This window comes from Macaca thibetana, chromosome 7 (assembly GCF_024542745.1).
Source record: "Macaca thibetana thibetana isolate TM-01 chromosome 7, ASM2454274v1, whole genome shotgun sequence".
NCBI lineage: Eukaryota > Metazoa > Chordata > Mammalia > Primates > Cercopithecidae > Macaca > Macaca thibetana.
In genome coordinates, this window is record NC_065584.1 from 60,772,949 (window position 1) to 60,788,962 (window position 16,014).

At 32.1% G+C, this 16,014-nt stretch overlaps 1 protein-coding gene and 1 long non-coding RNA gene across 3 annotated transcripts in view; one reads left to right on the top strand and one right to left on the bottom strand.

The window, feature by feature from the left end:
• The window catches only part of MDGA2 (MAM domain containing glycosylphosphatidylinositol anchor 2), an 830,171-nt gene extending 815,374 nt beyond the window's left edge, over positions 1 to 14,797 (top strand). The window contains exons 16-18 of one of the 2 annotated variants that reach the window (XR_007727541.1): positions 5,719 to 5,824; positions 9,464 to 10,536; positions 12,389 to 14,797. Coding sequence is in view for 1 of the 2 variants with exons in the window: in XM_050798601.1 (XP_050654558.1) it covers positions 5,719 to 5,824; positions 9,464 to 9,552 (195 nt within the window). In the remaining variant the exon portion in view is untranslated. Of the gene's footprint in view, positions 1 to 5,718; positions 5,825 to 9,463; positions 11,400 to 12,388 lie in introns of those variants that run through there. The other variant, XM_050798601.1, reaches the window with a different exon arrangement.
• The window catches only part of LOC126959470 (uncharacterized), a 29,419-nt gene continuing 27,383 nt past the window's right edge, over positions 13,979 to 16,014 (bottom strand). The window contains exon 3 of the long non-coding RNA XR_007727542.1: positions 13,979 to 14,076. This is a non-coding gene — a long non-coding RNA (uncharacterized LOC126959470). The remainder of the gene's footprint in view (positions 14,077 to 16,014) is intronic.

The following is a 16,014-nucleotide window of genomic DNA, read 5'->3' on the forward strand; positions in this document are numbered from 1 at the left end:
ATCATCTTTTTATTTTGATCTATGCTCTTTCATTTCCCAACATATTTCTAGGTCTATTGGCTAAGGACTCTATTTCATTAATCTTGATTGTTTAAGGAAACATGAAACACAACTAAATAATCCCGTGCCGCTTTTGTTGTTTTTGTCTTATTTCATTTTAGAGAAGATATGTTTTAAATTTTTTATACAAAGTATTTTTTTTACCCAAAAATCTTTTATAACTTGTCAAGCTTCTCAAAAATACTTTTTTTGGTGTGTAACATCTTCTAGGAACTCCTGATAACAACAATGATACCAATATATTACCATATAAATTAAGTTGTGAGAAGCTTTAATATTACTCAAATGTAACTTTCTGGCATTTGAGGATGTATTTACTTCAAGTGGAAGGCAAAACTTTTACCTCTTGAAATTTTAAATGGAATATAAGTGACTTTGAGTCTCTTTCACTAACATTTATGCTGTTTTATTTGTTTTGAGTTGCATGACTTTAAATTAATTTGATCCATAAATCCTTTACAAAATTACTTGGACAGTCCTTTGTTTGAGTGGGTCCAATTAGTTTGCTTAGTTGAAAATACAATTATTGTTTAGTACTTTTAAGACAAGTAGAAGTTTTATTCTATTGAAATTTATGTTGGGTTCATTTACTAGAATTAACTTAGCATGATCAGTGCTTGGGATGAAAATATATTTTGCTACATTTGGAAAAATTAGGGCAACAATTCCAAAGAAACAAAATGGATATATTCTTATAATGTCAATTAATTTTGCATCCCATACCAAGGAAAATATTTAACCATCCCCTTTTAATGTTTTACTTCTTTCGTAGTATATTCCAAATATTTTCCAGGGGTAAAGTATATAAATAGATTATAAGACACAAAATGCTCCTTACATTTTCTTAGTTTAAGTGAAAGGGATTCTGGAAATCTCCTTCTCTTACTTACTCATTTTAAGACTTAGAAATAGGTTTTGACATAATTTTTGAGAAAATAAAGGTAGAAATGCTTAACACTGTAACAGGGACTGGAAAAGAGACTATACTGCTCTCCTTACATCATTCTGCCCTATGTTCCAACTAAGAATAATAATAAGCTAGAAAATATTGTCCTCATTAGCAGACATTACATGCTCATGTAGCATATCTGGCATTCTAAGCCATATTCCAGGGCAATTATATGGACACAATGGTGACTCCTGACTTAACCATTAAAAACATTTACCAATTGCAGCTCACAACTTGATGAATTTCTTTGTCTTTCCCAACAGTCGACTTTCATGTTATTATTTAACATTAGAAATTCTGACAGCTAATTGACATTTGTCTCACAAGTTGAACTGGCAGAGCACTGTGAAGTTAAACTCACCGTTCTGATTTGAGATGGTTTCCCCAGGGAAAAAGCCAAGGCTACCCACTAGGTCTATTATGTTGTCTCTCTTCAAATTTGTTTTGTAATGGTTGAGGATAGTTCAATTATTTGCTAAACCAGTAATAAAATAAAGATAATATTATTAATGCTAATGGTTATTTTAAAATATATTTATATCCTGAAGTTTTTCAAAGTGATATGTACTGTTGGTTTTCAAACTGCAGTCTTAGGGTTTTGCATTTGCCTTAGCAGTAATGATTAGAAGTGATTTGCCTTTTGTCAGGAAGAAGCTATGTTGTAAATATTTGCAAAAGTCACCATTAAAATGCATTTCAGAAATACTGAAGAGGAAACAAAAATGATTTTATCTCTGTAATGTAATAGTAGTCAAAATAATGATGGAAAGTCATAAAAATATGACAATTTAACTTTTTAAACTAGAGTCTTAATTCTCAAAATAAATATAATTAATGTTTTTTGTTGTTGTGTAAAGATCACATCTTCTATGGCTAAACACATCATATTTTAATGGACTTATAATTTCTCATCTTTATATTCTAGAAAATGCCAAGCAAAGATTTATTTTTAAAAATGCTTAAAAGTTTGTCTAAGGCACATCATTTAAATTTAATATCTACACTTTATATTTGTCTAATCTAACTCACACAAAAACAATGTCAAGTCAAACATGCTCTTTCTAGATCTTAGTCTAGGAGTCATTTATGAATCTGTTCGAATCTGTAAAATTTAATTACAATAATTCAGAAATATAATCGTGGTCAAGAGCTCAGAGCATAAATAAAACAATGCAATAAATATTTCTTTGTGAAATTCAACCAGTTAAAAACTAATCTATATTTTCCTAATAGCAAAACTGTGGAAATCAAAAGGAAACAAACATGCTACACAGGACCTTTTTCTTTCTGTTCAAAAAGGACCCTGTGGAAGACTGCAAGTATTTCTCTGGCCTATTAAAATAGATTCATCATCACAAGATTACAAATAAATATTAAAAATATAAATTATGACTGTACTAAGAGTTTTATTCCTAGAAATTATTTTTATCATTCTAATAAATAACCACTAATTAGATTTATTTACACACAATGTCTAAAATTCCTGCTATACTTAAAGAAATTACCTTGCTTTATCAATGACAAAATATAGTGTCAATAACTGTAAATGTAACTGTAAATAATATATTTGCAAATCAGCCTACTTTTTTTTTTACTGTACCACTTCATTCATTCGGTATCACCAAGGGATGAAATATTCACATAAGGTAATGTTGTAGGTATAGGAAGCCCTGTGGACACATGACGCTTTGATTTTTGTTGATTTCTACTTTTGCTCTTCAGCAGAACACAAACTTACAGTCAACATATTGCCAGTAGGTAGGTGGCACACATATTAAATTACATTAGTCAATCTGCTTCCTGATGTTTACTACAGATGGTTTCCGACACATTCTCTCAATCTGACTACAAAAGGGTCTGTCTTTCACAATTTCACTGCTCTTGGACTTTTTTTTTTTAGCACAAGCCTAGGTCCAACCTTTTGATTTTGATCAAGCTGCACAGGGAGGCAGGAAGGCAGGATGAAAAAGAAAAGTAACAGAAAAAGGAGAATTGTTTAATCCTTTAAAGGCAGTAGCAGAAGAAGTGTTGAAATGCTTTGAGTAATGGCACAATCATTGTAATTAAACTATGACTTTCCCAGGACAGCAGCTTTGAAAAACTCAGAAATGACTTTGATGACATGTATGTTTTAGTTCTGATTTTTAAAGAAATCTCACCATTTTATATGACTCCTACCTGGAATTAACAAGAACTTACTAAGTAAAAGCAATTGTGTACTTTGAATAAGAAAAAGCGTAGGTATTTTCTTCAAACTTTTTACCTTTACATAGCTAAGATGGGAAATCCATGTACTGCCATTTTGTTTTGGCTTCAGTGATACAGAACACAGGGATGTTTTTCAAATATCCTTCCTAATAAGTGGATTTTGACTTCAGCTTCATCTGTGTAAATTTCAAGTGCGAGCAGGTGCAGAGCATTTTAACCCACCTTTATTAGACTCTTCACCACATTTCACTTGCCCACATAAAGCACATGGGAATGCAAACCCCTTATCTTTGCTATGGCTACATTGTAAAACCTGTATTGCACTCTACAAACAGTATTTAATAGTAACTGTTGATTTACTCTAACATTGACTCTCTATCATGTAAGGACACATATCAAAGAGAGAAAATATACCCCAAGACTTAAAAATCTACCTTTTGGAAAAATGGAAATATTTTCTCACAGGTAGTTTGCTCATAGGGACACTTTATAGACCTTAAACAACAATGTGCTTGAAATGTAGTCACCTCAGCCTTGTTCATAATAGGAGATAATAGTTTTAATGTCTAACAATGACTATAGGGTACTGGTTAAATAAATTATATCCATAATGTGGAATATCCTGCACCTTAAAATGACTTCCCTTTCTCCATATTCAATTCTCTCAAATGTTTATACTTTTCATTTTTTTTCTAAATTCTTTAAAAGTCTTCTGAGACTTTTTAAAGCCACTTCCCAGTTACCTTTCCAGACACCATCCTATCTCAAATGGAAGTCATCAATTCCAAGCAGCCACAATAATACTTCTATCTGAGGACTGAGAATTTGCTAAACCGCTAACTTGGTTATAGTGTTTTATGTAATACACTTGTGCTGAAGTTTTCTGATGAGCCATGGTAGCTATAAAACCTTTTATCATTCGAAGGAACAAGCGTAATACATAAAACAGGAGAACCAAGCTAGCAGCTGCCATTTTGTTTTGGCTTCAGTGAAACAGACCATTTTAAATGTTTTTCAAAGAGATGGCTTTGGAGAATCTTTAAGAACATGCTTATCTTAACATAGATAAGCAGGAAACTCCATATTTATCATATTTATATATCAGTAAGAACTCACATTTTTCTCTGCTATCAAATCATGAAAATTATTCTTTGTTTATGAACTACATTTAAGTGAAGGACGGGGTCTCAATACAAAAGTTGGTAACTGATTCCCTCTGCTTACTACCTGGAAATTCCCTTTGATAAAATTATGAGAGCATATCAAAGACCATTGGATCAATTTTCAAAAATAGCCTAAGTTCTCTCAAAATCATCGTAATTAAGCTACGGCTCTCCCAGGACAGCAGCTTTGAAAAGTTCAGAAATGACTCTGATTTGCCTTTGAGGAGATGTTTTCAAATAAAAACAAAAACAAAAACTTTGGCATTGATAAAAATAAACATTGTCAAATCTGTTGTGATGACATAAGTCTAGAAATGTTATTAATAATGTACATTACCAGATTGATGTTAGAAACAGCTTTTTATAAAACTATTCTTTGGAATGACCAAAGTAGATATTTTCTTTTAACATGTAAATATTTTTCTAGAACTATACACCCACCACTAAATGCAAGAATTGCCTTACAGCATCAAAAAGATTAAAAAGTTTTCCTGAAAGCAAGGAATAATTTGGGAGTCATAAAGAAAATTCTAAGAGTCTTGTTTCTGTAAAAATAAAATATATATATAAATTTGCTAATTGTGCTTCTATTGTCATTGTATTGAGTATTTAATAATAAAGGATTCTGATTGTACTCATTTATTCTTTCAATATTCATGCACTGAGCCTCAGTGACCACCATTGTTATAGCCACCATAAATTCAAAGGTATACCATGAGATATTCAACATAAATAGACTGATAAATATCTTCAAGTTTAAAAAATGGAATATCAGCAGTGAAACCATGGAGGTAAATTATAAAGTCAACATGGGAATATGACGAACATATTCAATCTGTTTGTGAGAAATCAATGTCAGAGATAGAAAAACTTTGGTCTGGGCTTCAATATACATATTACTGTTGTAAAGAATCCAGAATTGATTCATTCTTTAAAGTATTTCTAGAAAACTAACATTACGAGTTATGTTCAGATAAAACCAGAAAATATCTATGTCAGAGAAAGACTTTTCAAATAAAACATTGTTTTCTTATCCTTAAAAATTAAAAGAGGATGTGTAGTCATTGTTTTTTTATTGTATTATTTGATTAAATTTAGTTTTGCTTTAAAATTGACACAGAGCTTTTGATGAGAAAAACTAATATAATGCAAGGAAGACTGAATTACCGGTTTTGGGATGAAAGTTTATGTTTTCTGCATGTTTTAATTCTGAAAGTCATCAAATCTAAAAGGTGCCAGGATTACTGACAAGTTTACTTTTGTCTCCTTGATTTCTCAAAAGAAATTGATCTGCAAATCAAAGCTCCATATTTAGGTTTGTTTCATTCATATTTGTAGCTCATTTTTGAAGGTATCCGAGGTCCTGGAATAGAAGGTGACATTGCTATTGATGATGTATCAATTGCAGAAGGAGAATGTGCAAAACAAGACCTAGCAACTAAGAGTAAGTATCTTTGCTTGAGATTGGTTTGTTGTAACGTTAAAGTAATATTACTATTAGATTAACATTTAATTTAATTAATTTTAAAAAGTTATTTTTAGTTGGTTTATTTAAAAATTCTTATATCTAATACCCTAAAGTTTCTTCAGTTATTTTTAAAGTATTAAATTCAATTGCAGACATATTTGGCCTAAGATAAAATAGAAGTGAGATTTTGATTTAGATTTGTGTAAGGCAAGTACACTTTTATTTTTAAGATTTTAAAACTTTATTTCACATTACTTGTTTTAGACGATTATAAAACTTTTCTTAAAATATTTGATGAACCTGTATACGTAGCACATATTTATAATGTAAATTGTATTAGTCAATCTTCATACTGCTATAAAGAACTGCCCAAGACTGGGTAATTTATAAAGGAAAGAGATTTAATTGACTCACAGTTCAGCAAGGCTGGTCAACGCCTAAGGAAACTCACAATCATGGCAGAAGGTGAAGGGGAAGCAAAGTACCTTCTTCACAAGGCGGTAAGGAGAATTGCTGAGAGAAGGGGGAAGTGCCCCTTATAAAATCATCAGATTGGCCGGGCGCGGCGGCTCACCCCTGTAATCCCAGCACTTTGGGAGGCCGAGGTGGGCGGATCACGAGGTCAGGAGATGGAGACCATCCTGGCTAACAAGGTGAAACCCCGTCTCTATTAAAAAATACAAAGAAAAAAATTAGCCAGGCGTGGTGCCGGCCCCTATTGTCCCAGCTACTCGGGAGTCTGAGGCATGAGAATGGCGTGAACCCGGGAGGCGGAGCTTGCAGTCAGCTGAGATCACGTAACTGCACTGTAGCCTGAGCGACAGAGCAAGATTCCGTCTCAAAATACATAAATAAATAAATAATAATAATAATAAAGTCATCAGATCTAGTGAAAACTCACTTTCATGAGAACAGTATGGGGGAACCGCCCCCATCATTCAATTACCTCCACCTGGTCTCTCCCTTGAAACGTGGGGATTATGGGGATTATATTTCAAGATGAGATTTGTGTGAGGACACAAGCCTTACCATGTCAGCATAGATGTTTTTATGTCTCCAGTTTGTGAATATAGTGAATATATGTCCTGACTTAGCCAATTTTTTTTTTTTTTTTGAGACAGAGTTTTGCTCTCACTGCCCAGGCTGGAGTGCAACTGTGCAATCTCTGCTCACTCTGCAATCTCCGCCTCTCGGGTTCAAGTTATTTTTCTTCCCTCAGCCTCCTGAGTAGCTGGGATTACAGGCACGCGGCACCACGCCCTGCTAATTTTTTGTATTTTTAGTAGAGACGGGATTTCACCATGTTGGCCAGGCTGGTCTTGAACTCCCAACCTCAGGTGATCCACCTGCCTCGGCCTCCCAAACTGCTGGGATTACAGGCGTGAGCCACCGCTCCTGGCCTTTTGCCAGCCATTTTAACAGATTCAGCATTGTAAAGAGCCTAAACACATATATTAAGTAATGAAGTAGCCCTATTATGGTCTAATCTCCTATCTGCACCAAAAGCTTGTTTAGTAATTTGATTTTCACTTTATACCCTCTTCTGAATATGACGGTTTAATGATATCTTTAATTTTATTTTTTTCATCACAGGTCCATTTTATAATAGAAGAGATATAAATAAAACATGATAAATAATGCACAAAGATTTAGAAGTATGTGTTTAGCTGCTTCTTAAAATCCTCATCTCTGTATTTCACATTTGAAGCTATGAAATCTATAAAATCATTCCTGTTAAAAATGACTGCAATTGAAGGATTATCTTAGACTCATTTGGAATCTTTTATTTTGTGGTCATATATAGAGAAAGTAATCAAACTAAATTTATGCAAATTGCTCATCAATTATTTAGCACATACAAAAGCATGAAAATCTATCTTGTTTAAGTCTAGAGCAAATCAGAGTCTGTTAATTTTCTATATTTGGTGAGAAACTATATCAGTCTAGATGTTCAAAGTTAAATGTGTACAATTGTCCACTGATTACTCATATGAACTGAATTGACTCAATTCTTAAGTATTGTCAAAAGACAAAAACTAAGATTTTTATATAACAACGAGCCATTTTGCTCATAGTATCTTGTCATAAACTTAGTATTTCAAATAACATATTTAGTAAAAATTTATCTTTGTGTCTGTCTAGTTCTGCTTTAGAAAACCAGTATCTATACTCAAAAGAACAGTTTTTCTAATGCACAGGAAAACATGTATTCTCCTCAAAGGATAATAGTATTTCTTTTGAATTTCATAGTATGACTGAGTGGCAGTAACATTTTATTAAAGGCAGTTACAACTATATACAGAAATTTTACATTTTCATAATGTAAGCACAAATCTTATAAATAAATTCAATAAATTGAATTAAACTTTTCAAAGGAGGAAAGCAAAGGAAATTATTTACTCCCTAGTGCAGAAAGAAAGCATAACTGATAAAAGTAGCCTGTGAAAGTCCATAGGGACTTCATTACTGTACAAGTTCTATTACAATAGAACATTTTTATAATTAGTTTTTTTCCTCTTAAACTAGCAAGTCCAAGAAATGTGCGGCAGTTTTAAATATGAAAATACCCCCTATATGTATTGGGGATATTTTTATTTAAACTCTATAAATTAGGGGAAATAAATAATCTTAATTGAACAAAAATAATCTATTTGGCATCAGAAAGTTTACTGTTACATTTGTGTCATTTAATTACCATTTATTAAGTTCATTTTGATGACTAGGATTTGATTGATTGATGATTATTAAATGAATATTATATTCTAAGTACAGACCAACCTGAAGGCTGAAAGCCTCTTCCTGATTCCTCAGGCTGCCAATTATTTCCAGGCGATAAATGGAACTATGGTCCACAGCATCCAGATATAAGATTGTATGTCTCCATTGTCAAACTCAACTCTACCCTAGATACAAGTCATTTTGTAACTTTAGCTAGGTTAATGAATTATACCTGTGTTATCCCTCCTCAGTGAGGCATGCACTCTAAGAGGTATCACCTGGACACCAGGTTTTAACAGAAATCCCAATTAAGTAGAACTTTCCAGGCTGATTGGTGGAAGGGATTTTTTAGTTAGAATGGACTTCATCATGCCTCTAAAAGTTAAAGAGAAAACGATTTGTATAATTTATAGATAATGGACTGATCTAAACATGGATAATCTACTAGTTGCAATAGTTAATTTCGGTACACATAATCATCCCTTTCTAGTTTTCATTAAGATATTCTTTCAGTCTTCAAACTTATCCACTTCTGGAAGCTTGAAAAACAAAAATCTTACTTTGTGATTTCTGATAATTTTCTCCATGTTCCTGCTTTCCTAGGGCTAGCAGAACTCTCTAAGATTGAGCTCAACCACAAACCTCTGTGAATATCTCACGAACAAGTTTTCATAGCATATTATATCAATATAAAATCTGTAAATCTTTTTATCAAGTGCCTTACCATATATTCATTTTCCTTTTCACTTCCCTTAGCAATGAAGCTGATAAACAAAACAAAATAAAAATAAATATCTTCCATATACTTGTTTTATTATTCACCCAGGTTGTGTTAGTAGCTACGTGAAATGCTTATTCTTCTTTTTTTTTGTTTGCATTTATTTTCCTTATCTTTAGATTCCGTTGATGGTGCTGTTGGGATTTTGGTTCATATATGGCTTTTTCCCATTATCGTCCTCATCTCTATCTTAAGTCCTCGAAGGTGACCTTATCCTGGCAGAGGCTATAAAAGATTCACCAGGCACTGGCATGAAGAAAGAGTCTTTGTAAATGGACATTGAACAAACAAACTACCAAAGATTCCTCCACTGACTACTGACTCAAAAACAAAATAATAAAAACAAATTTTTTTAAGCACTGGAGATAAAAAGACATCATGGAAGTATAACTTATTCCAAACTAAACATAAAAGATATTCTTGACCTGAGTAGAGAAGAGACCTTCAGGTGCTTTTGTGGCTAAAAAAGATTACAGCGTCATCTGGTTGAACTCTGGAAAAAAAAAAAAAAAACGAAAAAAAGAAAAAAAAAAAGAGCTATAGAAATCCTTGTCAAAGCACAAAGTCATGGCTGGTTTTGTTTCAAATGAATAGTTTGCTTGTTACCATGGAAACCTAATGGCCTGCCAACAAAAACCTCACTGTAAACAGGGTACGTGAAGAGCTGGCATTTATTTTCCTTTCGAGAAGGTTTTCATAGAGAATTAAATAAATGTAGGCCCTTTTACCTTTGGCTGTTACCCTTCCTTGAAAATAACCCGAACTCAGAATTATTTAAAGCATTCATGTTTCTCCCCACCTTATCCCCATCCCACATTTATTATTATTATTTTTCTCCCATGGCTAAGCTAGATAACTGTATGCTGTCTCTTTTTGCATGCACTACTATCCAGGATGGTAAACCTGGGCTTACATATTACACAGGCTTATCGGAGTTTGCTTGCGGCCACTTGAACACCCAAACTACGTCATCTGTTCCAATGAAGAAACCAAACCACCATCTTTTATAAATTGCCATGGAAACCAAGTGCCTTCAATGAAACAAGCCTGAATAATTTTCAACTCAGAAGCTTGCACTGCTAAGAGTGGTTTGTGTAAAACTATTTTATAAACAAACTACAGAGCCTAAATGTGCAAATTACAGGCAAGACAACAAAGCCGCTTCTGAAGAAGAAAGGACCGAAGCTGCTGCGTAAGCCCATGCAGACAAGATATTTGTTGTTTAACCTCCTAGACAGCCATGGCCTTTCGGCTTATTGTCCATTAGAAAATTACTTCCATTGAGACCAGACATGGAGCAACACTGTTTTTCTTCCAGGTTATTAAATGGGTCAACCAGAGCAAAAGGTTATTAAGAATACTTAGTGCAGAAAGTGGTAGAACACAAAAGTGATTTTTTTTACTCTAACCTCCATTTGAAATGAAATTGGCCCTAGCTTTAGAGGGAACAAGAAAATGTTTGGGATTGCAGTGCATACTAACTCTACAGTGGAACTGGGCCTGAAAAATCTGGCTTTATTCTAAACTCTGAGGGTAATATGCCTCTGCCCTTTAGTCAGACTCTGTGCAAATTGTGAAATATTATTTTATTATTTTACCAAGATTAAAAAACACTTTTACAAAAAAACAAAAACCTGTAAAAATGATTTTGAGCTACCTGAGGACAAATCATATCTTTAACCAGCCAGTTTTCCAATGCATTGTAAATTTCACTTAAACCTGTTGGTTATGAAAATTTGAAGATCCTTTTCCTTAAATTATCTCAGCTTTTAACTTCATTTAAAAAGACTTTTGTCTAAGAAGAATATTATTATTATATGTTCTCTCAACACCCCAGGATTTAAAAAAACCTGCTTATGCAAGTAATTGGAATATAAGTATTAAATTATAACATTTGCGAGTATTAATATAAAAAGCACAACAAAATGTAGTGGAAAACGACAAAGCTTGATTTTTTAAAACAATTCTGTAGAAATGTTTGTGCAAATTCAGTAATTCAACTTAAAATATAATTTTACAGCTTATGTTCAATAAAGCCTCTTTCCAGGTAAGGTATGACAAGCAGTATGTGTGTTTGTTGAGAAATATTCACTTATCACTAAAATGAAATTAGTTATACAATTTATTGGTTACCATGGGATAAATCTTCAGTGTTCCACATACCTTAATGTCTGCAGAAGAAATTTTAATAGGAACTCCCTGATGCACTCTCCTATATTTGTAATACATGCAAAAAGCAGTTAAACCTTTGAAAGTTAAATATGAAATATATATGAACCTGGAATTTAATGTCTATTTTCAGTCAGTTCAAAAGGGGACCAGTTTGAATATTTAGGTAATGATGGAATTGATCTGAACCAAGCCCTTTAAATTAAACATAATAAACAAATGAGTTTCATAACTTATTTGAATGAATTAGGCATATTAAAATTTTTTCAGAGTTTCACAGTAACCTAAACACTTTATCAGACCAAAGAGATTCAAGTACACGATATCTGGGGCATTTCTTTTACTTTTTACAAAATTTCTCTTCATCTTGACTTCCATTTTGTGGCAACTAGCCCCTTTTCTCCACTATCTCTTATCAGTAGGTAAGATATCTCCACTATCTCTTATTTTAAAAAAAAAAAAAAAAAATCCTTTTTAATTGATTTTCTGTACTCTCATTCATGATAGTAGCAATGAAAATGTTTGAGATCTAAAAGGAGACTCAACTCATTGCCTCTCCCTCCCTTGATCTTTAAATTGATTTGAGTGAGGCTTTTGCAAAAAAATAAGAATTAAATAAAAAAAGACTATTTTCAGAATATTTGAATATACATGTGTCCTTTTTCAGTAAACAATCAAATGTCCTATTATCCTAAGTAATCCTGCACAAAGAAACTACTGTAAGAAAAAGTTTCAATCCTCCTACTAAGCATTTATAAAATACTAAAATCTTTCCTACCATCTCAAACAGTAAGAATACACAATGCTTCAGAAGTTGATGAGAACTGGCTGGTACTTCACAAATTAATTTTGATTAAATTTTTTAAAAATTGCAGATGAATGTGAAGAACAAAGGGGCAATCAGAAGAAGTGCAAAGCAATCAGGCTTATTGAGATGGTAATAAAATGTATATCTCAAATGGGTTCTGGATCATTCACGTAAACCAACAAACAATTTGAATCAACATTTTTCACTACAGATCATATGTTCAGTTGCTTTAATTGAAAGTACATGGATAAAATGCAGAAATTTTAAAAGACTGGAACAAGTGAAATGTAAATTTTGTTAAGTAACCTCTTCTTTAATGTTAGTAAAAATAATGAAACTTTTAAAACACCCATTTAGCAACTGCCTTCCTTTTCCTAATACTTTTTGTATTTATTATGAACTGGACTCACCAACATATTTTTCCTTTTCCATTTTGATAACATATTTAAAGTGTAATTGATGCCAATATTTTTTGTTCTTTTATAGAGAGGCACCAGGCAATGGAGTTTTTAATGTTCTGGAAGAAAGAATATACCATGTAATCTCTTATTGCCAGTAATTGATCCCAATTTTAATTTGGAGTATTATTCTATTTCATGGGTTCAAGAATGCTTGTCTCTCTCCATATTAACATCTCTGCAATTGGGCCCATTTTAACTGCAATTGGCAGCATTTCTTTGTAGTGATATGTGAAATGCATCATAGATATAATGAAATTCACTGAAGTCACTAACATTGCCAGAAGTGCCAAACAATGCCTAATGTTACTACTTTTCAACAAACCCTAAAGTGAAAAAAAAAAACACCCAACCATATTTGTAAGGTTTACATCAAATGCTCACTGACTATGCAGTATTTAAAAATAATGTAATTTTTATTTTGACCATTTAAAAAATCTGAGTCCTCTCTTTAAGTACATTATATATATACCTAGGTTCACTCTTTTTTTTTCTTTTTCCTGCTACGTGTTTTTTAATTCCACCACAAATCATAATATACCCCTGTTTAAAATGTTTCTTCCTTCAATGTTATTCACAGTACTTTGTCACAAGTTTGGCCTGTCATTAATTTTTCTTAAAGAGATTTGAAAGATGCATGGTGCACCACAATGTCATGCAATAGGCTAAACTAAAGAGGAATTTCATTTCACACATAACGCAGAATTGACTTCGGCATGGCAATGAATTATGATAATTATAACATTGAGAATTACAACCCAGCTAGTCAGTTACATCATGTAATAGAGTAAAAACAATTCCATTCTTTTGTATTTTAAAATATGATGAAATACAAATTACAACTGTATTAACTTTTCACCAAACATGCATTTTTATTTTAAAAACTTTATAATAAACATATGTCAATAAAATGTGTAACTCGAAGAACAATTAATTCATTTAGTTATAAAGACTGTATGAACCTGACTGTGTTGTTTTTCATGATCGATTTTTCTTTGCTCTGATTAGTGATTTGAAAGATGGTGATGGAATAATCTGATTTTTATAGACTGATTTCCAAGTATTCTTGTGAATGCATATTATTTACCACAATACTTTTTTTTTTTTTTTTAATGTGCCTTTCAAAGATCAGGGCCAATCAACAGACATTTAAACTGGAAAAATTTTACCCCAAATTAATTTGCTTCTTGGTTGATGACTACTTTTTACTAATTGCTTCATCTGTGTCTCACCAAAGCAGAAGGTACACTCTTCTTGCAACTGGGTAGTTGATGTCAATGAGGAGTTATTGCATTTTCTGTGAAAACAATAAAATCATAGGGTTCACTCCCAAGCTATTTCCTTTCCTATAATGTTCCCTTTGTGACTAATCAGTTTATTAGTTTTCTTAGTGCTTATTTTTAAAAAGCAATGTCTGGCATTTTCTACTTCTATGTAGGAGAAAAGCTACCACAGAATGATCGGAATTTTTTTCAAATCTAATATAAAACGTTCTTTGCCGAATATGCATAATATTTATCAGTAAACATGTATGTTGTTATTACACAGAAAAAGAAAGACTAAAGACTTGAAATCTTTATGTGAACTATGTCAGTTCTGAATCAATCCATATGTTCATGTCTGCTTAGAAAAATAAGCGAGGCTTAGAGAGGGAGAAATATTCCATATATTTGTATATGGATGACTTTATTAACATATTAATTTAAAGCTTAATAAATTAAGAGTGGTGATATCACTACCCTGAACGTACATTGAACATATTGAAATTAGGGAACTGGAATTCAAAATGTTGAGTAGGGCAGAGGTTAAACACTGGGTAGAAACTGAAATAGTTTTCTCGAGGAAATATTTACAACTGATTGAATTTAGTTTCAATTGTACTAATTTTCCATGAGTTGAGCTAAAATGTATTCTTATTTTTCAATAAAACAATGGGAAATTCTATAAAATAGGGATTAGCTTGTTAGTTTCAGTTTGTTTTTGTATGGCTCTTAATTGTTGTCCTGGGTTTCCAGGATGTCATTTTTATTTCTTGAGTTTCATCAATATATTTAAATGTGTAAGTTTAATCAAATATACATTGTATTAAATTTATATTGAATATTAGTTTCATTTCAAATCTCAAAGTTTAGATTTAATTTCATTTTCCTTTTGATATTTTCCTCCTGCTAAATAGTTTCAGATAGCTGTATGTTATTTTCCCTTGGATTTTTTTTTCAATAAATGAAATTATGTTAAATACTCTATTAGTGTTTTGGGGAAATTTCTACTGTCAATAGCACTTAAGTTAGAAACAAAAAGATATTTAGAAGAGCAATTATGTTTGCAATTTAAGATAAAAATGCCATCATTTCTCTCACTTTTGAAAAGCTTTTATAGACTCAACACTGCAGTGAGCACAATTAGCCCATTAAGATATGTGTGGATTTTTACATCCTTTCTAAGGGATCATTTATAAGATTGTGTTAAACAAGCAGGCACTAAAATCTTCCTGAATTAATGTGATTTAAGAATTATAACTCAGTTTAGTAACTCTGGGCTTCTGTATGATAGGTGAAATAATTGTGGTTTAATGGTGCTAATGTTATTCAGGAAGATAGTTTTAATCACATATTTCATGGGGACACTAGGCTAAATGTGAGTTTTCTGGGAGAAACAAATAATGTTGCTTGACAATGATTGAATGAACCAAAGCATAAAGAGAATTCTAAAAATTAACTTGCGTATCATTGTTTCCCTACTGACATTTTAGCTTAATTTTATCTTTATTTTTGGTATTACATATCTAAATAAATCTAACAAATTTTGGAAATGCAGGTACAATTAACATTAACAGACTCATTGACAGTGTTCAAAAGTCAACCCCCCAACTGCTTTCTAACTGTGCGTTAATTACTGTTTATTTTTCATATGCTTTTTTAGTTGAATTAAGGATCTTACCTATATTTGTATTCCTGGTAGTCTTTAGTTGTCTACATACTTGCTTCCCCAATGAAACTGTAACCTCTTCCATCGCAAGGATGTGTCATTCACATCTTCAGTAGTCTCTATTGAACCTAGGTAAATTGTAAGTCAGGGTTCTATGGAGACTACTGAATTAATGATTATTGAAATAATTTATGATTTAGAGTCATATTTAGACCAGAATTTTTTCATTTAACCTAAAAATAAGCAGCAACTTCATCTTTCACTAATGAGATCAATGTAATTTCATAGACAGAAGAGATCTCCTGTA